This window comes from Schistocerca gregaria, chromosome 7 (genome assembly GCF_023897955.1).
Source record: "Schistocerca gregaria isolate iqSchGreg1 chromosome 7, iqSchGreg1.2, whole genome shotgun sequence".
Classification (NCBI taxonomy): Eukaryota; Metazoa; Arthropoda; class Insecta; order Orthoptera; family Acrididae; genus Schistocerca; species Schistocerca gregaria.
The window spans coordinates 227,699,618-227,723,447 of NC_064926.1; the positions used below are offsets into that span (position 1 = coordinate 227,699,618).

At 40.3% G+C, this 23,830-nt stretch overlaps 1 protein-coding gene across 1 annotated transcript in view; it reads right to left on the bottom strand.

The window, feature by feature from the left end:
- Positions 1 to 5,827: 5,827 nt before the first annotated feature.
- LOC126281881 (tetraspanin-2A) overlaps positions 5,828 to 23,830 on the bottom strand; it is a 978,340-nt gene continuing 960,337 nt past the window's right edge. Inside the window, exons 3-5 of the mRNA XM_049981194.1 lie at positions 23,326 to 23,502; positions 15,754 to 15,939; positions 5,828 to 8,663 (exon numbers count right to left, since the gene is read on the bottom strand). Of these exons, the coding sequence (XP_049837151.1) occupies positions 8,589 to 8,663; positions 15,754 to 15,939; positions 23,326 to 23,502 (438 nt within the window). The 3' untranslated portion in view covers positions 5,828 to 8,588. The remainder of the gene's footprint in view (positions 8,664 to 15,753; positions 15,940 to 23,325; positions 23,503 to 23,830) is intronic.

Genomic DNA, 23,830 nt, shown 5'->3' on the forward strand with positions numbered 1-23,830 from the left:
TGCTGACCACATGCCCCTCCATATCCGCATCCGGCGACGCCTGTGGGCTGAGGATGATACGGCGGCCGGTCGGTACCGTTGGGCCTTCATGGCCTGTTCTGGTGGAGTTTAGTTTCAGTCTTTTACAAGTCGTTCTTCACTCTGTCTCATTTAACAGATGTAAAATATACCGTACTGTTTAAATTCCAGAACTGCAGGTCACAAAGTATATGATAACTTGCGGTCTGCGTGGCCTTTATATAGGATAAATATTACTTGGAGATTGCGTGCGTTTAGTGTCTGTATTGTTTAGGAGATGTTTATCATGTGAGCACACTGAATTGATAAATCCTGTACACAGTGAAAAATGAACATGTCAATTCGCTTTCGCTTCGTTAACTGCAGTATACAGCATTTGTTGAAAGAAGAACTAATCTTTTAGAGTTTTGGGTATGCATTTAGCTGTACTCGGAGAGAAATAGATGTTTTTGAAAATTTGAACAACTTTACAATGGATAAATTGTTAACCTTTGTTATCTTTTGCAGACGTTCACTTCCAAATGATCACTGTTCTGTATGTATGTCTAAACCGAACAGTTATCACGTAAGAAGTATGTAGCATCGGAGTCATTGCAATTGTATACGTTTGCTTTCAAGTGACTGTGGCAGTTGTGTTGTATGAATAATATTAAATTAGTTAGTTGCTATGGAGTGTGCATGAGCATTTTACTGTAATATGTAGCTCTTCCTAAATCATTTAAGAAATGGTGTATATATATATATGCCACGGAACATAAAATTACTTCATGCTCCACATTTAGTACAGTATTCCCATTAAAGTATAAACATATGGGATTATCTATGTTGTGCTTACATCATACACAGTGGTGGGTTGCGATGTAAGTGAAATGTTTATGTTGTAGCATTTGGTTTCAAACACCTTGCAGAGGTATGTCATTGAGCCTATAGTCCATAACATAGCAGCACTTAAAATAAATGTAATATCTCAGTATTCCAGACCGTCACGTAATCAATATGCCTAATTAAAATAGTTGGTTAATGTCATAGCTTCAGTCAGATCGCGGAGACTGGCAATGGCAAGGAAAGCGTTTCTGAAGAAGAGAAATTTGTTAACATCGAATATAGATTTATGTATCAGGAAGTCGTTTCTGAAAGTATTTGTTTGGAGTGTAGCCATGTTTGGAAGTGAAACATGGACGATAACTAGTTTGGACAAGAAGAGAATAGAAGCTTTCGAAATGTGGTGCTACAGAAGAATACTGAAGATAAGGTGGATAGATCACGTAACTAATGAGGAGGTATTGAATAAGATTTGGGAGAAGAGAAGTTTGTGGCACAACTTGACTAGAAGAAGGGATCGGTTGGTAGGACATGTTTTGAGGCATCAAGGGATCACAAATTTAGCATTGGAGGGCAGCGTGGAGGGTAAAAATCGTAGAGGGAGACCGAGAGATGAGTACACTAAGCAGATTCAGAAGGATGTAGGTTGCACTAGGTACTGGGAGATGAAGCAGCTTGCACAGGATAGAGTAGCATGGAGAGCTGCATCAAACCAGTCTCAGGACTGAAGACAACAACAACAACAACAACGAGGTGTAGCGGCAGTAGTGGTTGAGGACCGCGGGAGTTGGGCGTAGAAGATAAGGGTGGGCTCCTGGAGGTCGTGGGCGGCGGGGACATTGATGTTCTTACTTAAACAGTGTGTCGACATTTCTTGAAATACACTGATTTAAGTAAATTTCACACCAACTGGGTCCAACCAAGACTCTTACGGCTACAAGGGTGGACCCTACCGTTCGGAAATGGTTGTGTTGTCATTGTTTAGGCAATACGTGTATTCCAAATAGAAGAATATAAACATATTTTGAGAGGAATTTATGCGTTGGGTCTTGAACCCGGAACCTTGATAGTACAGCTTTGTGTCATGGTGACGCTGAGTGCATATTTTAGCATTCTACAATGAAATTTTCACTCTACAGCGGAGTGTGCGCGATATGAAACTTCCTGGCAGATTAAAACAGTGTGCCGGACCAAGACTCGAACTCGGAACTTTTGCCTTTCGCGGGCAAGTGCTCTACCAACTGAGCTACGCAAGCACGACTCACGCCCCGTCCTCACAGCCTTAATTTCGCCAGTACCTCGCCTCCTACCTTCCAAACTTCACAGAAGCTCTCCTGAGAGCCTTGCAGAACTAACACTCCTGGAAGAAAGGATATTGCAGAGACATGGCTTAGCCACAGTCGAGTTCCAATCTCCGTCCGGCACACAGTTTTAATCTGCCAGGAAGTTTCATCTGTTAGCATTATTGCAAAGCACAATTGCGCTAAGACGCTACATACTGTCTGAAACTTTAGTCATGGTAGTGAAGCTTCTCACTGCAAAGCAATTTTGTGACGTCATGTGGCTGCTAAGGGTAATTGACGGAAAGCATAAGTGGAGAGAATTAACAGGTAGGTTAAGATATTTGACTATGCTTAACAGCAGCTAGCCACTACCATGATTCACTCTGTCGTACAGGTGCAAGACAGAAACCCGGGTCAGGAATGTAGAGGAGGACATCAGAAGGACTGTTGTGGAAATAAAAGAGGAAAACGAAGTACACTTGTGCCATATTCTGGAATTAAGGAATACAAAAGGACTCATCTGGGGATTAGTGTAAAGGACGACACCCACTCTATGTGCATAAAGGAATAGGAAATGGGGGAGGTGGTGGTTCGCGTCAAATTCTGTTGGTGGCGGGTTGAAAAGCGCAGAGCCGGAGGGAGGGGGCGCGAATCAGTCCACGGCTGAAACGCGGGGCCGAAAGAGCCTTTCTCAGTACGTGGGCACCAGCTTATATATTTTCCACGTTGTCTTTCCTTATTTCTGCACGTGTTTGCACCTCATTCATTGCCATAGTGTTATTAAGTAAAGTATTCCTATCAATAGTACTCGAAATAATGCGGTATTACCAAAAGATACGTAGAGATACGAAAGTAGGAATGACGGAAATCTATTGCTCTCACCGCCGACTGACATATCTCATTTCTGCGATGTTCGCACAGTTACTCTTCTCAGATATATATGTCTCGTTCTCGGTTGGCTGCCCGTTGTACTATAGGAAAACAGAGTGCGTTTGATTGATTAAAGAAAGACAATATTTTAAAAATCGTCACTTCAGCCAGTTTCTTTTTCTGAAATATGATAGCAATCAATCACTAATGTCACCTCAGCAAGATAGCTAATCTTTTCATTGTCAATCACACGCAATATTAATTATTGAGATTCAACTGAGATTAATAGTAAAATATATTTAACTTAAATAAACTCGCATATTCAAATTGAAGTGCGGTCTTATTCCATGATTATTAGACAAAGCGTTGTTTTATGTGGGCTTGATGGTTCGTATTCCGGTTTTCCACGTGTGGTAGAGAATAACTGTTATTTATCCATTCAAGTAACTTCCGAATTGTTTAAGGTAGGAAATTTCAGTGTGCTTCACTTACAAATGTCCTGAGCTTATTGCTTCTAGGTAAACATTAGTGCCAGGCAACCCAAATTTCGCTGTAAGTCAGAGAATTCACAAGTCAACCATTTGAGTAGCCATCATTTCCTAATATTTTCTAATTACTACTTATAATTTTCATAAAAATTTAAAACAACTGCTGTCGTTTTATCTCCTTTAATGTGTGCTGAGCTAATGTGGTGGCTTAGTGTGTGTGTGTGTGTGTGTGTGAACTTTCTGTCGGCACGTGGTTACTTAAACAAATACACAGTAGTTACTGTTGTGAATACGGACTGGGTAACAACGAGATTTCGCACAACTATAAAGGCGACCCTTTACTTTTACTATCTCTTTCATTCGTTTTTGCTGTGTACTAGTTATAATTTCGTAGTGTCTCGTTTTCACTTCGTCTTTGCCGTGTATATTTGAACTGTTTATAAGAAAGTTTCCGTTCCAAGGCTATACAGTCCAGATTCGGTACGCCAGTCAGGCAACATGGCCTTGAGCATTGAGGCAATCGTCTCACCGACGCACAAGGTTGAAATTACTCGTTTAGCACAATATCGTGTCCTGCTGCTGGAAGAAGTCGGTAACTGCCTATTGCACATCCTAGCCAGACAGGAATCGTCGACAGTTCAACGCCTTCTTTTTTTTAAGAGACCAAAGGCGTGATAATGGCATGGGGTGTCTTTAGGACTAGAGGACGTCTGCTCGAGTGTCTCACAGCCGAGATGGCTAGTTTCTGCATTACGACGTTCGCTCTATGGGGACTTGCTTTACCGTGCGTCGTACCCCTTGGCGCACAATTCCGCAGTGGTGGTTTTCAACAGAAATGGCGTCCCATACATATTCTTCATTATTCGTTGGGTGTCTACCGCTGTTTGTCCTTCGGCAGCCAAGAAAAGAATAACAGTACATTGGTCCTGTTTGGACTTATCTGGTAATAACGTCACGTAGTTTACGTAGTTTACCACAAGCATATCGGAAAGACACGAATGTAAAACATTAAACTGGTGGCCAAGATCGCAGGAATTCTTTTTATTTAATGATTACCGGTTTCGGCGAAACTAAAGCCGCCATCATCGGATCTTAGGACACATACAGATTACAACACCAAGGCAAACAAGGGTGATGTTAATAGTTGTCTATAACATGCAGGCCTTACAAAATTGTCGTAAGTAGCACATAGGCGTCCTAGAGAGATGACATTATAAATGTTAAGTGTACCTAGCTTGCGCTTGTATGTGATGGAGAAACTTAATATTTATAATGTCATCTCTCTTGGACGCCTATGTGCTACTTACGACAATTTTGTAAGGCCTGCGTGTTATAGGCAATTATTAACACCACCATTGTTAGCCTTGGTGTTGTAACCTGTATGTGTCCTAAGATCCGATGATGACGGCTTTAGTTCGCCGAAACCAGTAATGATGGAATTAAAATAAAATCCTGCAATCTTGGCTACCAGTTTGTTGTTTTAGAACCATCTATATGGCTTCCACATGAGTACAATGTGCTCCCTACAACGCAGGAATGTCACAATAATCCCTTCTTACGTGTTGGTGCTTATGTATCCACATCTATTCGCGCGATGTTACATAGACGCTTCAGCAACGTCCTCAAAAGGAAACTTTTTGATATCACCTGATACATACATTATTTGAAATTCAATTAAGAACACAGTGGAGAAAATTGCTTGAAAAAGCAACTTCTTGTACTCTTTCCCCACTAATGTTATTTATTTAGGAAATGATTGCTTTAAATGTTCTTGTACGGTTAGGCTTATGCGATATCAATGTGCGATATCAGGGAGCGGAGAAGTAACAGTGTCATCCGTATTCAAGCATTATTTCCACGAAAATTACTTTTCTACGTGTGTCGGATTTCTGGAGATCATGACTGAGTAGCGATGTTCCATTTCATTATAGCTCTTTCTTTCCGAAGACGTTGCGAAATCAACTTTATGAGAGCGCCCCAGTACAACAAGTACTCACGCCGGCTCAGCGCCTTGTACGTTTATTTCAAAGGAAGGCCTGTAAGGAAGAAATATGACAACTCCGGTGTCGCAGCCTAAAAGCACAGGAAAGGCGGCGACAACATTTCTCCGCCTCCTCCACGCCTCTGCTAAATGTTTACCGCAGCCATGACGCAGGTGTTTCGCAGCAGCCAGTGCCGTAATGTATGGAGGGAAATATTTCGACCATTTCACCAGAATGTTGCTCAGGGGAGTATCCGTATTTCTTCATTCCCAGTCGCATTCATTCTTGCTGCGAATGGCTGCTCTTAAATGTTCAGCAGAGAAATATATGGACAGGAAAACTTAAGACGACACCTAAAAGTACGTTATTTCCCTTTTATTTCTCTTTATTAAACAAAATATTCTACGTCACAGATACAAAAACAGTTAAAAATTTGCTTACATAAAACTATACCAGTAGTTATTGATACAAACACAGTCAATGTATTTGAAAACGTGTTGGATAATGAAGTTTTGAAGGAAATATGTGGAGTGGCGTCGCAAATATTACGCTTGTTGACGTTATGGTATTGTTATTCAGTCAACATTATAAGGAAGCTGATGGAAGAAGGAAAGGATTTTGGTATGGTGTTTAACGTGCAAGTAATGGGAATACCTAAGAGATGAAGAGGATTAGTAAGTCACGGCCTAGGAGATATTGACCACTTACAATAACTGTGTAGTCAACGAGGGATAATAAATGGAAATTAAATCGATTATTTCCGTCGGAAATGCTGTGTTCAGCAGCAATAGGCAGTTACTGGAATATTCGTCGAGCTTAATTTTACGAAACTAGCTCGTAAAGTCCTACATTTGGAGCACTGTCCAGTACATTTCAGACCGTTGTATCTGTAGGAAAAAAGGATGGCCGTTATTTGAAGTGTGGGCCGGTGAGTTATCGCAAGAAGGCGTACTCAGAAAACCAGTAAAATTAATGTCAATAATAAGTATTACAAACAACAAAGCTTTCTGGTAAGAATAAATTTCGAGGGGAATTTATCTTCAGCTTCCCACCAGTTAGAGGACGGCCAAAGAAGTGAGATGAGCAGCTCTTAGGTCATCTGCCTAGAGAATGTAGTACTTTATGATGAAGGAACAAACTGGAAGAGGGGGGGTTATATGTGATGAAGAAGTATTTGTATGAGCACTTCCTGGATCCGCAACTAAGCACTAAGCACAGGGTGTAGTAAAGATAAAACGTACATGGCCGATTTAGGTTAGCTTATATTATTTATTTCATGAGAAGGTATTTCCTTAATTTTTATGACAAACGCGCTCGGTCTTCGTGTTATAAAGCTGTGCATGCACTAAAACTGTTGACTCTTTTAAAGGATACCGATGTAGAGCGGGAAGCAGCTCCACGCAGAAAAGATGACTCCAATTTCGGTCTGATTTATTGTTCGAATTGCCAGAAACTGCAGGGCGGTGGCGAGCGACCGCGAACAATCACACTGAGAAACAAAGGAAGGGGCAGTGTGTAACATATCGCAACCGAAAACGAGCGCCCGAGGACCAGTTGCTACTGCTGGGGAGGGGGGGGGGGGGGTGGGGGGGGAGCTGGGTTGGGAGTGCGCATACCGGCAGCGGCACCGAAGTTATTGGCCCACTGATTGTAGTCCTGGAACAAGGTGGAATTCAAGTGGCCGTTCCCAGCCAGTTCCGCGCTCGACGGAAATTATTGCGAACGGCGGCGAATGAGGCACCTGAAGGGGTGAAATGGGTATTTGCTGAAACAACAAGGACCTCGAAGTCGTAAAGTGAACGGTATAGGCCGTAAAACAAATGCTCAAACTTGCAGAAATTAGCGTAATTAAAGCGCCGTCCTCTAGGAGGAGTTGTGCTTCTATGTGGTTGCAGTAACTCAGACCCACGCTGTGTACATATATGTGTCGATGCTGTGGCCGCTATACTGTTGCACTGACTTGGTGGAAGCTATTGGTAGAATTAATCGAGATGGATCGTTCGGAAAACCGAAGACTACCACTTAAGGACACAGGAGGTGAAGTGGGTAGAGTATGTGAATGACAACGATGTGATATGTCAAGGTAAAAGCTTTCCAGATGAGCGTATGAGGGAAGATTTGCGTGGATCATTTTCACTTACATACACCCTATCATAATGGATCGCACCAGATGACAGAATAATGAGGAACTATCAGGGAAATGTGCACAGGGAGGAAAACATTTGAAAATGACATTGTATACTGATAATGAAGAGGAATTTAGCGAAGGATTTTCTTGGCATAGGATACTACGTAATAATAAAGTTAAATATAATCGAGGTTTTTGGCTTTGGGTGGGTGGGTATGTAAGCTAATATAATCTCTTAAATAATATGCTGGAATATATGGATGAATTTCTATGCCTTAAAAATCTTATACAGTGAATGGATGTAGCCTGAACCTGAAAGAATAACATTCACTAAATGATTTATACGAAATTACAGTATAAGAAACCACACTTCCAAAAGACGTCACAAGAAAATTAAGGATGCAATTAATTGTGCCATTCCATTACTTTTACATCAAATATTGTACAGTACTGGAGTGTTACTAACATTCATGCTTACCAATGTCTGTGAACATAGTAAAAGCTAAATACTTATTGCCGGACGCAATTGTCCTAATCTGAATCTAGCGTAAAGACTAAAACAAAAAACTAAGAGAAAATCTATTAATAAAAGGTGAAAAGAAATGTGAGCAGATAACATCAATATCTTTTGATCTGTCATCATACATTATCTGAGCCAGTTACTAAACTATCCTATGGCTAGAAAATTAAAGTGAATGTTTATACATATTTAAATAGTAGCTAACGTACATGTATTAAAGAATTATCTAAAGTGAATATTTATACGTAGTTAAATTATACTAAAAATCTATGTAATTAATAAATTTAGTTACATCTACACACTTGATTCACAGTTTACAAAAGGAAACACTTTTGTGATCACATATAAAATTTATGATACGTGAAATACATATATTAATGGCTGCTGAATAGCACATTTTCTATATCTGACGTAGCGATGCGTGTAGACTGCGCCGACCCAACACTGTAGTGGCACAACGTTAGTGGATGTCATCTGTTAGCGCTTGAGAGCGTCTTCCTCTTCCTTTTTCAATGCCTGGATCAGCGTAAGAGTCAAAGCACAGTTCAAAACCTGAAACAGGGAACATAAAGAAGTTTAGAAGTACATACTACACCAAAGGAGCAGCTAACTGAAGGAGTGCACATTGCATTCAAGCCCGTGGGACTAGTCTAGCGTGTTTGTACCTATACTTATTTTCAACTCATTTAATTTGAGAGTATTTTCACTAAATCCTAAAATACAGAGCAGTTCGTTTATTTGGCCGTAATATTCTCTGAACAAAATATTTATGGGTTGTGGTGGGAAATCACACAATATGTGAAGATGAGTCTTTCATCCAGTCTGACAACGTCGTACATTTCTAAACATAGTGAACTGCAGCGCGCGTAGGTTTTTATTATAGGTAATTAGGTTGTAGAAACTTATATTTAATGAGGTCTTTACCATTTACTTTCGGTACTGGGGCAGTCCTATCTGTTACCTTCACAATCATTACACCAAATTGCTGAAGGACACAGACATATTTTTCAGACGAAAACTAACATGCTGCATGAAAGAACAAATATAAAAAATAAATAATAGCAAGTCAAATCAGACTGAGCCAAAACACAAAAGCAGGAAAATATCGCAAGGTCAGTAAACCTTTAGGAAGAAGAAATTAATAAGGAGAAATATGTCTTTAAATAAATAACAAATAGTGTAACAATTGTCAAATCCATAAACAGTAACCTAAAATTCAATAGCTCGACATTCACATATATAGTTTTGGATAATACAGATAAAGAAAGCTTAATAAAAGAATACAAGATCACCGCGTTTAAGGACCCAACAAAAACTCTCCAGAAAGTGAATGCAATATTATTATTTAATATATAGGCTTTCTAGATATTAATAAAACATCAAAATTCTAAATGTTATAAAAACACTCGATATAAAGCAGAACATTATTATCTGATGCTACAAAAAGAAGGAAAGTCCCCAAAGAATAACTTATCTACAGTTTGTTACTAGTCTTTTCTCGTCTGTTCACATGCAGTAAACTGTAGAACCAAGCCACAACTATTTGATGAATTATGAAAGTGTCATATACATGGATTTTTCTAAAATTATATAACTTCTAACGCCAGTCCTGAGGAAACAATAACTATGTGCCGCAGTACAACGGACCCCTAGAAAATGAAATAAAGTTAATTTTCTTTAAAACAGCGGCAACAACTACAATAATGTATAAGAGCTAAAAAACTGGTTACACACTCATAAGTGTGAATCAAGTAGAAGGCTGCCGAAACTACGATTCAGTGGATTAGGAACTTAACATATAATAGGAACAGAAAATAATGGTGCCAGTTTATAACGTACACAAAGGTTACCAAAATGGATAACTCATCAGGAAGGAATTGATCGACTAATTAAAGTAGTGTCCTTACGAAAACCAAAAGGCAAGAGTCATGTATAGAGACGATGCAAAACACTGGAAGCAGTGGGAAGCAGGAAAGTAGTAGAAGATGAAGGAAAGAGTAAATGAAAAATGTAATGTAAGATTAAACAGCAACAGACGTGATAAAAAGTCAAGTAACAGTGAGCTGACGTAGAAGCAACATTTTAAGGCGAAGCAATGTAGTTTGAACAGCAATGGAAGTTCAACAGAAAAGACTTTTTTGTCTCAAGGCTGTTTTTATTGATATTTGAATTTATATTGTCACGATCATACCAATGTCATCACTGTGAGACATATTTTCCTTTAGTCGAATGAGAACTGTAGAGAGGATGTCTCTCCAAACTATTTGTTTTCCGAAACATTATCATCCAAATTACATTGTCCAATAACAAAATAATCCACTGATCTATTGCGGGCTATAGCTGCATAAAGGACACCACTATTTCAGATATCGATTCTGTCGCCATCATCAGCTGCGATGACGACGTGATACTCTTGTGGCACGAGCACCGCGTCTGTACAGCCGTCAGTACACATGTGATTTACATTATTATAAAATACACAGCGAGAAGCTGAAGAACTACTTACGTCGAATGTCTTTTCCAGATGGACCAAGGCTGTAAACTTTATGTTGACTTCAGGTCTGATATCAAAGGATGGAAGCACTGCTATTGTAGTTTCGCTTATTGCTTTGCCTTTCCGAAGCCGAAAGATTCTTTTAAAAAATTCACAGAGTTTTGCGCTGGTGGTGTTGATTTATTACAGATTTGGTTTATATCGGCAGTTATTTTAATCACAGTAGTCCACAAGTACCATCTTTGGTAAAAATAATAGTGTTGTGTGTGTCAGCTTCGATGCCACTCTGTGTTGAATAAAGATCATCAGCAATGACGGCCTGTACTTCTGGTATGAGAAGTGACGCTCTGCCCACTGCCTTATCCAAGAAAACGGAAATGTGGACAAAGGTTGAGCGTACCCTCTTTCCTTTGTGTATGAAACTACCCCTAAAAACGGGAAATCGGAAAAGATAAGCGGCATTAGGACACACAAGGTAGGGGAAGCCACTGCAATATAGACAATGAGTACGCGCAGAATATATGTCAGTCACTGAGAAAGTGTCGTTATTATCATTGTATCGATTGGTAAAGGACTTTGGATTACTTCTACGTTTGAATCTCTAGCAGGGGCTGCCAAAGGGAGGTAACATTGAGCAAACGTTCCAATAAGTAACGAAACGGGAACATTCTACAAGACACAAGGCACAAATATGAAAGCAGTAGGAAAGCTAGAGAATATTACTAGAGTAATGCAAAGTATAAATTTAAATATAGATGGTAGCCAGTGAAGTGAAGTGCAAAGAAGGTACGGTTTTCGTTTCAGACAAATATAAGGTAATGTCAGCAGTAGAAAACAGTGAAACGGGAGTGGGAATCGTTATGAACAGCAAAGTAGGTCAGGATTATCCTCATCAAAATCGACACCAAAGCAGAACCAACGATCATAATTCACGTATACATGACGTCATAAAATAAAGAGAGTGTACGAGAGCACTGAATCTCTAACTCAGTACGTAATAGGTGATAATGTAACAATCATAAATGCTGGATCGCTGGGCCAGGGGAAAGAATCGAGAACGGTGTCATTGGACAATATGGGATCGATATTAGGAAACAGGCAGGGGGGAGACTAATAAAGTTATTCATTCAGCTAATAATTGTTAATATAGGGTGATTGTAATTAAACTTTAGTTACTTGAACCAATGAAGACGAAAAACTAATTACTGTATGTGTACCCTACTTTATAGGAATGATATTCAGACTGTGCGCTGCAAGATTTGGGTTGTTAGTTGGTTGGTTGGTTGATACGGGGGAGGGGACCAAACAGCGAGATAATCAGTACCATCGTATTAGGGAGCGATGGGAAAGAAATCGACCATGCCCTTTAAAGGAATCATCACGGCATTTACCCGAAGGGATTTAGGGAAATATCAGAAAACCTAAATCAGGATGGCCGGACGCGGGATTAAACCGTTGTCCTGACGAATGCAAGTACAGTGTGCTTACCACTGCGCCACCTCGTTTGGTGCGATGTTAGTAGTGTTAGTGTCATGACTTGCCGTTAGGAGCTGGTATTGATGCGGCTAGTAGAGGTGAAACGCAAGCACCAGTGTGGATTAAAGTTGCCGACAATCAGCATGGGTCTGGACAAGGTGGGCATGGTTTTACTCGAAAAGCAATTTCATCAAAACAGCATCAAAATTGTTGCTGCTCTTTGTGAGTGAGTGCTTCGAACAACTGTGAAATGTTATCTGTCGAGGCTGTCGTGGTTGCTAATGGTCACATTGAGCTACATTTGTAACCTGTAACGTTAACGTGGTACGCACTGTTACCCTCTCATGAAGAAAAAAATATATTTCTTTCAGTGGTTTATTCGTTATTTCTCTCCAGGTGATCTTACAAATGTTTCCACAAGATTTTATTGTTCAAACATCGCAAAGAAGAAGAGATATAGTTGGAATAGGCCTGAAGATTTGGGATGACGCCAGCTGGAGTACATGATGGTGAGACAGAGATTCCGAAAGCACGTAATGCGTTATAAAGCGTAAACAGGAGGCAATATAGACACAGATATCAGATCACAATTTAGTAATGATGAAGAGTAGACTGACGTTTAAGACAAGTCTTCGGAAGAATTAGTGTGGAGGGAAGCGGAATACTAAAGTACAGACGAATGATGAAAAGAGTTCAAAGTTGTTTGAGGCTGTATATATTGCGACTATCAGTATCGCGAGAGCCAGATTGGCTGATGAGGAGTATGACAGTCACAGAAGTTGGACATACAAATTTAGATACAAGAGAGAAAACTGCAAAAATCACTGGCTAATTGAGGAAACTCTACAGTAATGGATGATAGAAGGAAGCACAATATACTAAAGAAAAGACAGAAATACGCTAGTATCAGTCACTTGGGACTGAAATAAACAGTAAGTGTAGGGAAGCTAAGGCGAAATGGCTGCAGGAGAAATTTGAAGATGTCGAAGGACGGATTCGACATGTAGAAAAGTCAGAACGATAAATGGAATTGAAAACAAAGTGGACAACATTAAGAGCGCAATAGCCTTTATACTGTTAAACACAGAGCAGGGAGAGGATACGCAGAATGGATATATTGTTAAGCCTCCACGTGGTAGAAAAAATATCTGATGAAATGACAGAAGAGAAGTCGATTTGGGAAACATAGGTAAACCAGTTTTATTATCAGAGATTTACAGAGCTGTGGAAGACTTGCAGTGAAATAAGCAAAATGAATAGCTAAGATACCTTCGGAGTTTCTAAAATGGCAACCAAACGAATATTGAAGTTGGTATGAATAAGAGTGGAGACATACTATCAGACTCTCAGAAAATTGTCATCCTCACAGGTCCGAAGACAGCAAGGGTAGATTAGTTCGTGACTTATCGCACACTTACTTTTATAGCTCAGGCATCGAAGATGCTGTCGAGGACTGATACAGCAAGACAAAGGAGAAATCGTAATCCCTTCATAGGATTTGTCCTTCTTGAAAAATAGTTAGGCAATATAATACGAATTTGCGAATTTCGCAGAGTAATCTGAAGGAAAAACATTGGTACAAATCAGTATATATAGGATCCAAGAAAGAAAAATAAGATTGGAAGCCCAAGAACCAAGCTCTCGGGCCTAAGAGAGGAACGTGGTCTTTCGAACTTATTGTTTCATCTGTACGTCGAAGAAGTAAATATGGAAATAAAATACTTGTTTTGTAAATAAAACTGCCTTTTCCTGCTGCTACTTACTTTATTTATCCCATAAGCGTTTCGCCTACTCCTGTTCTAAGGCGTCATCAATGGAATTTATATCGATAGAGTTTTGTTAGTTACAGATTATCAAACAGTTTACTTCGCAATTTTTTGTAAAAAAATTAAATACTTACGATTTGCTGATCTGCGTTCCCTCACTTCTGGTCTGGAGACCGCACTACCATTTTTATCACTACCACACAATCACACATTTGCGTCCTCGCCTTCCCCACAACCACTCCCCCAAACCCAAAAAAAACCTCATCGGCTCTATCCCCCTCTCTCTCCTACTCATACACATCCATACGGTATAAACATCATACATGGAAGTTAGTCACCAACATAGAGTTCGTTAGATTGGCAACAAATAGGAAAACATGTCAAAGAAGATGAAACACGTAATGGAGTCGCAACATTTACGCTGTGAAAAGTAGTGTACGACGAAATAGTTGTATCGAGTGGCAAAAGAAAAATAGTCCGCCACAAAAAAAAACTGAGGAACATGGTGAACAGTGGGGGAAGGCGAAAACACAAATAAGTGATTGTGTGGTAGGGATAAAAATGGTAGTGCGACCTCCAGACCAGATGTGAGGAAACGCAGATCAGCAAATAGTAAGTAATTAATTTTTTTTAGAAAAAATCGCGAAGTGAACTGTCTGATAATCTATAACTAACAAAACTGTATCGTTATAGATCCCACTGATGATGCCTTAGAACAGGATAAGGCCAAACGCGTATGACATAAATAAAATAACTAATAGCAGGAGAAGGCAGTTTTATTCACAAAAGTGTTCAGATGTGTGTGAAATCTTATGGGACTTAACTGCTAAGATCATCATTCCCTAAGCTTACACACTACTTAACCTAAATTATCCTAAGGACATACACACACACCCATGCCCGAAGGAGGACTCGAACTTCCGCAGGGACCAGCAGCACAGTCCATGACTGCAGCGCCTTAATCCGCTCGGCTAATCCCGCGCTGCTTTATTTGCTACACAAGTATTTATATGCTTGTTGCGGAGGATGGCCAGACAAACAAACTTGTTATGGAAATAAAAGCTTGAGGAGTGCGATTAAAATTCAGGGTGAAAGAGTAATAGAGATAAGATTCAGGCGACATTGCTACCCTGAGTGAAAGCGAGGAAGAATTACAGGACCTGCTGAAAGGAATGAGCAATCTACTGAACACAGTATATGGATTGAGAGTAAATTAAAGAAGTCAGGAAAGTAATGAGGAGTATCTGAAATTAGATAAGCGATACACTTGACAACAAACTCGGGACCGCAGTGAAGACGAGGTGAGATGTTTCTATCTCGCAAGTAAAACAACACATTCCGGTCGAAGCAAGGAGGGCATAAAAAACAGAGTAGCACATGCAAAGCGGAAATTCCAGGCCAAAAGGAGTCTTTCAGTATGAAGCTTCGTCCTTAACGTGAAGTAGACATTTTTGACGATGTAAATTTGCGCGCAACATTGTATTTATGTGGACAGTGGACAACGACAAGACCGTAAAGGAAGAGAATCGAAGAGTTTGACATGTGGGCTGTAGGAGGATGTTAAAAATTAGGTCGACTGATAAGAAAAGGGGAGGTTTTACACAGAATCGGCGAAGACAGAAGTGTATCGACGTTACCGAAAAGAAGACGGGAAAGATTGATAGGACAATTGTTGAGACGTCTATGGAGCTCGAGGGAACTGTAGAGGGTAAAAAATGTGGGGGAAGACTGAGACTGGAAAACTTCCTACAAATAATTAAGGAAGTAGAGTGCAATCGTTATTGTGTGACGAAAATGTGTACGCAGTAGAGGAATTTTTGGCGGGCTGCATAAAAAAGGAATTAATCTGACAAATTGCCAGGAACAGCGAAGGTGCAGAGCAGTTAGGGGCTGAAATGAGACTCACGTTGATGAAGCAGACGAGCATGGCGAGCGCGCAGATCCAGGCTGCCTTGTCCTGCAGGAACCAGGTGAGCTCGTCGACGCAGCCGTAGAAGTAGACGTTGCCGGTGACGGTGTCCCGGCAGCTGCTGGACAGCGGCTGCTTCAGCGACATGTAGTCGCTGGGGCCGTCCGCGCCGCAGCAGCCCACCTGCAGAAACACGGCGGCGGTCATAATCTAGGGAATGCTGGGAATCGCTGAAGGAACCGTTTTTCACTTATACCGGTATTATTTAAACTCCAGTTTAGCCTGACAGTGAAAACTGCTCAAAGTACCGGGTGATCAAGAAGTCAGTATAAATTTGAAAACTTAATAAACCACGGAATAATGTAGATAGAGAGGTATAAACTGTCACACATTGTTGGAATGACATGGGGTTTTATAAGAACAAAAAAAAGTTCACAAAATGTCCGACAGATGGCGCTGGACAGCAAGTAGCTGCTACCTTGACGGGTGAGAGGTACGGTGATATGTTACAGAATCGTATCATCCCCAGCCTGGCTGATAAAAACCTGCTGGAACTTACGATGTTTATGCAAGATGGCGCTCCACCTCATATTGCTAGACGCGTGAAAGATCTCTTGCGCCCGTCGTTTGGTGATGATCCTGCGCTCAGCCGCCACTTTCGTCATGCTTGGCCTCCCAGGTCCCCAGACCTCAGTCCGCGTGGGTTACCTGAAGTCGCAAGTGTATCGTGATCGACCGACGTCTCTAGGGATGTTGAAAGACAACATCCAACGCCAATGCCTCACCATAACTCCGGACATGCTTTACAGTGCTGTTCACAACATTATTCCTCGACTACAGCTATCGTTGAGGAATGATGGTGTACATGTTGAGCATTTCCTGTAAAGAACATCATCTTTGTTTTGTCTTACTTTGTTATGCTAATTATTGCTATTCTGATCAGATGATGCACCATCTGGCGTATATTTTTTGAACTTTTGCTTTTTTTTAGTTCTAATAAAACCCCAAGTCATTCCAAGTATGTGTGACTGTGTGTTGTGTGATGTCCTTAGGTTAGTTAGGTTTAAGTAGTTCTAAGTTCTAGGGGACTGATGACCATAGATGTTAAGTCCCATAGTGCTCAGAGCTATTTGAACCATTTGAATCCAAGTATGTGTGTCAATTTGTACCTGTGTGTCTACATTATTCCGTGATTTATTCAGTTTTAAAATTTGTACTGACTTTTTGATCACCCTTAAATGGTTTCTGAATTAAACAATTTTTGGTTTCAATTTTTGTCAGTTCCTAAGATAATCGTAAACAGCGGACAAAGACTAAAAAATTCTATAGTTCCCTAAGGATTCTGCATTATAAGTTTCAAGATAAGTGGAATCAATATATTAAATGAAATAAGAAAATTAAATAAAACTTAGGCTGTCACTTTTCTCGAAAAGTCGTAAAGGGTTGATGTTACAAAAAAATTATAAGTTTTTCCTATTGATTCTTTTTTTTAATTTCTGCTCTATAGTTATGTTTTATTTGGACGTTACGAACAGTCACATCAATGTCGTGTGACTAGGGCCTCCCGTCGGGTAGACCGTTCGCCTGGTGCAAGTCTTTCGATTTGACGCCACTTCGGAGTCTGGCCCGTCGATGGAGATGAAACAAGGATGATTAGGACGACACAACACCTATTCCCTTAGCTGAAAAAATCTCCGACCCAGCCGGAAATCGAGCCCGGACCATTAGGATTGACATTCTGTCACGCTGACGTGTCTGTTGTTCTGTTCTAACTCCTGGCGCTGTTATTAAAATAGCAGTCATCGCCCTTCCCATTTTCTGTAACAACCCAGTAGGCAAGCAATGGAAGTTTTATGAATAAACAGTATTCGCTTTTTTGAAAGTTCTGTTTAGAAATCAAAAATTTTTGCGCCGTTGCTGTGGCAAATTAATATCTTTATTTTTACGGTATTAGCAAATTAATTTTTGAAAAATGTTATGACTGTGTCCAAACAATTACTTAACAATACCGGTTATTCATAACTAAGATACTGGTATCGGTATTAACCCGTTAGCTTTTTCCCATAACTATTACAGTGTGCACAGCAGCTACACGGCAACTTCCTGTAAGGAAAGGCGGAAGACCACATACTGAGGTTGAAGACGTAGGCAGTAACATGTATTCGTTGCCACTCTGACTATAAAAAATCTTCAATCATGATGGATTTGAAGATCATTTGAACGAAGTGTACAGAGTCTTGAGAAGGGGAATAAGTTGAATAACAACAAAAGTAAAACTACAGTAACCGAGTGTAGTCAAATTTTATCTGGAAATGTTGAGGAAAAGAGACACTAAGAGTAACAGAGTTCTGTTATTTGTGCAGCAAAAGAATTGGCGATGGCCGAAGTAGAGAGGGTATAAATTGCAGACTGGGAATCACTAGAAATCAGTTTCCGAAAACAACAGGTATGTTAGCATCAAACACAATTTTTTGTGCTTGAAAATATTTGCTGATTTGTTATTGGGTGACAGAGCCACTTATTATGCAAAATACTGAATTTATAAATACGCAAGTATCAACTCCTTTGTGTGGTTCTCAGTGAATATTTTTATTCACCTATTTACAATGTAAAACTAGTGTAACAGTTAATATAACGAAATTAGGCCTAAAACAGTCTTCTCCGTCATTGTTATTAATTTTCCTATATTGTTGTGTTCTACAGGGTCCTCTTTACGCTACTGTATATTGGTAGCTTGTCATACAGTAATAGAGGTTGTCGCAGTCGGAATGGTCAGTAGTCGCGGATATGAGAAGAACGATCATTTGACGCAAAAAAGTCAAATAAACTTGGGCTCTAAAGTGCATACCCTAAGAGCTATGAGCACTTGTCCAGTACAAGAGAAGTATCTCTCAGTAACGAAGATGAACAAGTGGTAATTCTTAAGGCACGTACTGATCATGCACTTTAAATCGAAACTCCCACGAAGGAATGACTTGTCATTAATTCGATTCGACTTGCGTCTCTTTCAGAGACGATTATAAACATCACTGAATGGAGGTCAGAAAATGAATCCAGTTCACAAATTCTGTATGTTTTAAAACACTAAACTTGCATCAAATGAACGATGTCTAATGTTCATCTGAATTAGCACAAGATGTGCTTGGCAATGCTCCTAATAGTATATAATTAGCTTTTGGTATTGAAGGTTTAATGATGATAAGACAGAGGAAAAGAAGCGGAGTAATGAAAAAACTTCTCTACAGCCGAGAAATGCTGAAATAGTCAGATATCCGTAAAATAACCGAAAAGAAAACATTAAAGTTATTAGCATTTCACTCTCTTGAAGACAGAATGTTCCTCACCACAACAGCACAGAGCGATAGAAAACAGCATGTAGCACATTCACGTTTGAAAACGTAGTACTATAATAACTATCTTTGTAACAAATGTCTTAGAAAATACACCATTTGAAAGCTGATAATTCACTATCATCTGGAGTTGTGTGTTAGGTGGTGCAGCAGATTTGTGTGAACACAAACTTTATGGGACAGTTCTTGCAGAAGGTTATTGAATACTATAAAAACGTGCATAATACAGACCTTTGTTCATCGATTCAGGTGAATTTCTGTGTGGAGTTTCAATAGTTGGTAAGCTTTAAATCCAGTCTTATTCAATGCTGAATACACTATCATTGCAGGGAATGGTCTGAAATACCCTAGTATATATGCATTATCTATTTAATAGAGCTGTTTTCCACATGAAGTTTGGTTTAGCACCACCGGAAATTATTGATGATTACCCTTTTCGTGGTTGTGCTTAGACCTTTGCACAAACACTCATCTACATATAAAGGAACATACTGTTCAATGGGATCTCCGACATAAGGTGTTACTAGGCGTTTTGTATAGTAATCGACATTTCCAGGGGCGACAGATGTGGTTTAGTAGCTAAAAAATGCATCCTAGAACTTATCTGACATCGAACAGCGTACCCTCAGATTGTAACAACTGGCCATTGTTTTCAATGTTTCTTTTCTTTGTTTATGCGAAAATGAAATTCTCGACTGCGAGATGGACATCACCTTCAGTTTTACACGGACTCAATCATAATGCGCATCATCAAAACTGCGCTCAGCATTTGGAAGATAATTATCACCTTGCTAAGCGGCTTACATATGCTTGTTCCTCAACGCGAATGTAGTTGTCATATAACTTTATGGAAGTGTTTGAAATTTGAAAATTTAATACAAATTCGAGCCTAGAGAGCATTTTGGGAAAAGCTGTTAAATCATTATTTACTGTTTTACAGCTGTCTGTTCACTGCAAGCAGCTATAATGTCCCTTTCTTACTCAGCCGCTCAGTGTCTGTGCAATGCCTTTAAACTAGGCACACTAACTACGAATCATATCCTGGTATGGTTAGGAGATCAATTACTACTCACTCGCACTGCATACGTCTCTGATAACGTACTTGACCTGCCCTATCCACGAAAACATTTTTTCGATCTCGAGCTGTGTAGACCTGGCGTATTCTCATATTCATTTCTTTATTAGTTATTTGTTTTCAACTTCTGTTCACTCAAACTAAATCAGATGTTTTGTAATGTCAGTAGATTGGAAACTTATGACTGCACCTGAAGTTGATCAACGACGTTTCGCCAGTCAAACATGATCCTAGTTCACAGCCATATGTTTTGAAAGTAATGTTGACGGAAGGGATAGATTTATACTTCTCGTGGCGAATCTCACTTTTTAGTTTGAGGAGGGTGGCTATATAATAACATATCCATTCTCTGTGATTATGCAATGCTTTAATATTCTATAATCGATGGGTTTACATATATTTTGTAGGTAGATGGTATCTACTGAATCTGTGCACTTCAATTTCCAGTCTGTTAGTATTGCTGCTACGCGAAGCATATCCCTACACCCCCCCCCCCCCTCTCTCTCTCTCTCTCTCTCTCTCTCTCTCTCTTTCTCTCTCTCTCTCTCTCTCTCTCTCTCTCTCACACACACACACACACACACCACCGTATTTCAAAACTTTAATGTTTCTAAATTTGCATTGTAAGTATTCTTTAGATACTGGAATATAGACATACAAACTGCCCCCTCCCTTACCATCCCCGAACCTTTACACTACAATTTCCAGTTGCCTGTGCTTCTGTAAGTTTGAACCGTACCCCAACTTCCCATTTTTTGTGATACCCGTCGTGTTTGGTGGGCTGCGAAGCATCATTGCTTCGGGTATCGGGCTGCTTGCGTGGTACGTGTTGCAGGTTTGGTGTTGTGGGCATAAACAAGCTACAAAAGTACAGAAATAAACTGTAGCAGAGTAAATACCAAAACGTACCTATGTTACTTGTAATACTTAGAATGTATAGAGGGGATTCTGAAAATATAAAAAATATTTCGGGTACAAATATAGTTCAGTTATCTAAACGTTAAAACGTTTAAAGAACACTTACAAAAGTATGTAATTATCAAGGTGGAAAGAGAATAATGTACTCTCGTATCTTATGATACCGATGTAAGAGCATTTAGTAACTGTAACACCCCTTACACCTGTTATCTTGAACGGTGTCTAAAGTAGATCATCAATGAATGGAACATGTCAAGCTAAAGTAAACAGGCGTAGCAAAGTGCAGTTTACTGCTAAGACTTAACAAACATCTGTAAGATCAACATATACGGACATGGCCAGGTGCACGAGGTGTTTTTTTATTGTAAATGTTTTCTTTCTGACAAATCTTTGGATAATGTGCTACATTTTATTCACTAATATGACAGTTTGGGATGTTAGCGCCAGAAGTTCCAAAGATCCCTCCAACTCTACATGACAGTTCACCTCGTGGTGTAACCCCTCAAAACTCAGACAATAGTTACAGGACGCACCAACCGCCTCTTACGTCCCCATGCGCTACCTCACCATTAACAAGAATCCTGTCCAGCTCACTAAGACTCTAAAATACCTTGGTCTAACCTTCGTTCGGCAACTAACGTGAAAACCTCACTTACTAATCATCGAACAGAAACCCCACAATACTGACAGAATATGAGGACTACATCGATTCACTATTCTTTACTTTTACAAATCCCTTATTCGCCCCATCTTTGGCTATGTCAAAGGTGAATTGACATCCAACTCACCCAAGTCCTATAAGTCTTTCCAGATCCTCGAATCCCTCAAAAGTATCCTTTACCAAATCGTCAAATTTCCTCCTGTCCTCTCTCACAAAGAACACCTCCGGAGAATTTACGCCATCAGCAAACTCTAGTAATCCTGTTGTGTCCCTCTCCTGCTTTGTGCCGGGCATCTGTCTACACATCCCACCAACGCTCCACATGCACACCCTCCACATCCTCGCCGGAAGAAATTTCAACCATTCTCCTCCGGATCATGAACTCCACCCCAAAATATAGCCCTCCAACCAACTGAATTCATCCCATCTCTCTATCTCCCTCTCCGCCCAGAGGCTCCCTCTTCTTCCTTTCTCACTTCCCACACCTCGTTCGTTCTCCCAGTCGCTGCCCACTACCTTATTCTTTCAAATCCATAGATCCCAATTCTATCTACCCCTCTCTCCCGGTCCCTCAACAACCAGCCCTATCTCCCTGTCATTGACACCTCTTATTAGCCCTCAGTTCCGATCCCCACCACTCGTCTCTCTCCCTCTGTAACTACTTTCCCTTTCGTCTACCATCACAGGGCAGTTCCTTTCGACTTTCTGTGAAAGTGTGCAGTGCTCCGTTCTTATTGGTCAATATCTCTTCTGTGTTGTTCGGCGTTGTTCCAGTGTCTTTTCGAGTGTTTTTTGTATTCTCATGTCGTCTTTAAATTCTGTTGTTGGACCATTTTTTATCGCTGCTGTCAACTATTCGTTCAGCCAGCCTGATTACGTTAGTCTTTCATAACCTTCATATTTCACCACTATTCGAAAAACATTGCCATTATGTCTTCATGTTTATATGTCAGCGCTTAAGTATGTATAGTCCCCTGACTGAAGAGCCGGTATCGGGGGCAGGAAGGATGAAATAACGATATAGACCACAACAAAAAGCCTACGAACACGTCTTGCAGCAAAAATTCTTCAAGGTATGTAAATGTAGTCTCCATTTCTTTTTCTTTCGATATTTAACAAAGAACATTTTACTGAAATATTACATCAAAATCGTGATAGAAAATATTTTCAATGTGTATGAACCACGTTACAGACCAGTATTCGACAGCAAAGTCTGTCGAAACCGTTTGTCGAAAACATGTTTTATGCGGTCTTGCCACAGAGAGCCTTTTAGCAAGTAAAGCAGGTCCCTCTTTCTCTATTCTCAAAATGAGAAAATTCCATCTAACTCTTACGTAATGCAGGGCTCGGAGTACAGCTTGATCCGAATTAATATTTTGTGGTAATACATGAACGACAGTCGTTTAACCGGAATTGAGAGAAAAGTCAATTTCAAGAAGCGTCTATCTCTCTCTCTCTCTCTCTCTCTCTCTCTCTCTCTCTCTCTCTTTCTCTCTCTCTGTCGCGCGCGCGCGCGCGTGTGTGTGTGTGTGTGTGTGTGTGTGTGTGTGTGACGGTGTACTCACGTTTTCCTGGATCATGTGCAGCGTGGAGGCGCTCCTGGGGTTGTTGGAGTCGGCGATGAGCGACCGCATGGCCTGCCGGATGAGCGGCTCAATCTGGGAGTTGATGGTGCTGAAGTCCAGCAACACGGCCGAGCCCGCCATGCCCAGGATGAAGCCGAGCACCTGCGTGGCGATGAACTGCAACACACCAAACAGGCCGCCGTCAGCAGGACCGTTCGCGTTTGGAAATGAAATATGTCAGGTGAGGATGTCTTAGGTGACTATATTAAGTTTGGCTTCGGGAAAGTTAAAGGCAGCAGAGACTCATTTCTGTCGTTTCCGTTGATAACGGACGCAAGACTCTAGAAAAACGAAACCAACTTCGCAGAATTTGTCTATCGACCAAAATCGGTCGACACTGTAAAGCTGATGTGCTAATTTCCTGGAATAAGCTGTAGTTATTCAGTATTCATAGGATCCAAGAAGGAAAAATAAGAATGCGAGAACGAAGTCCTCGGAGTAAAGC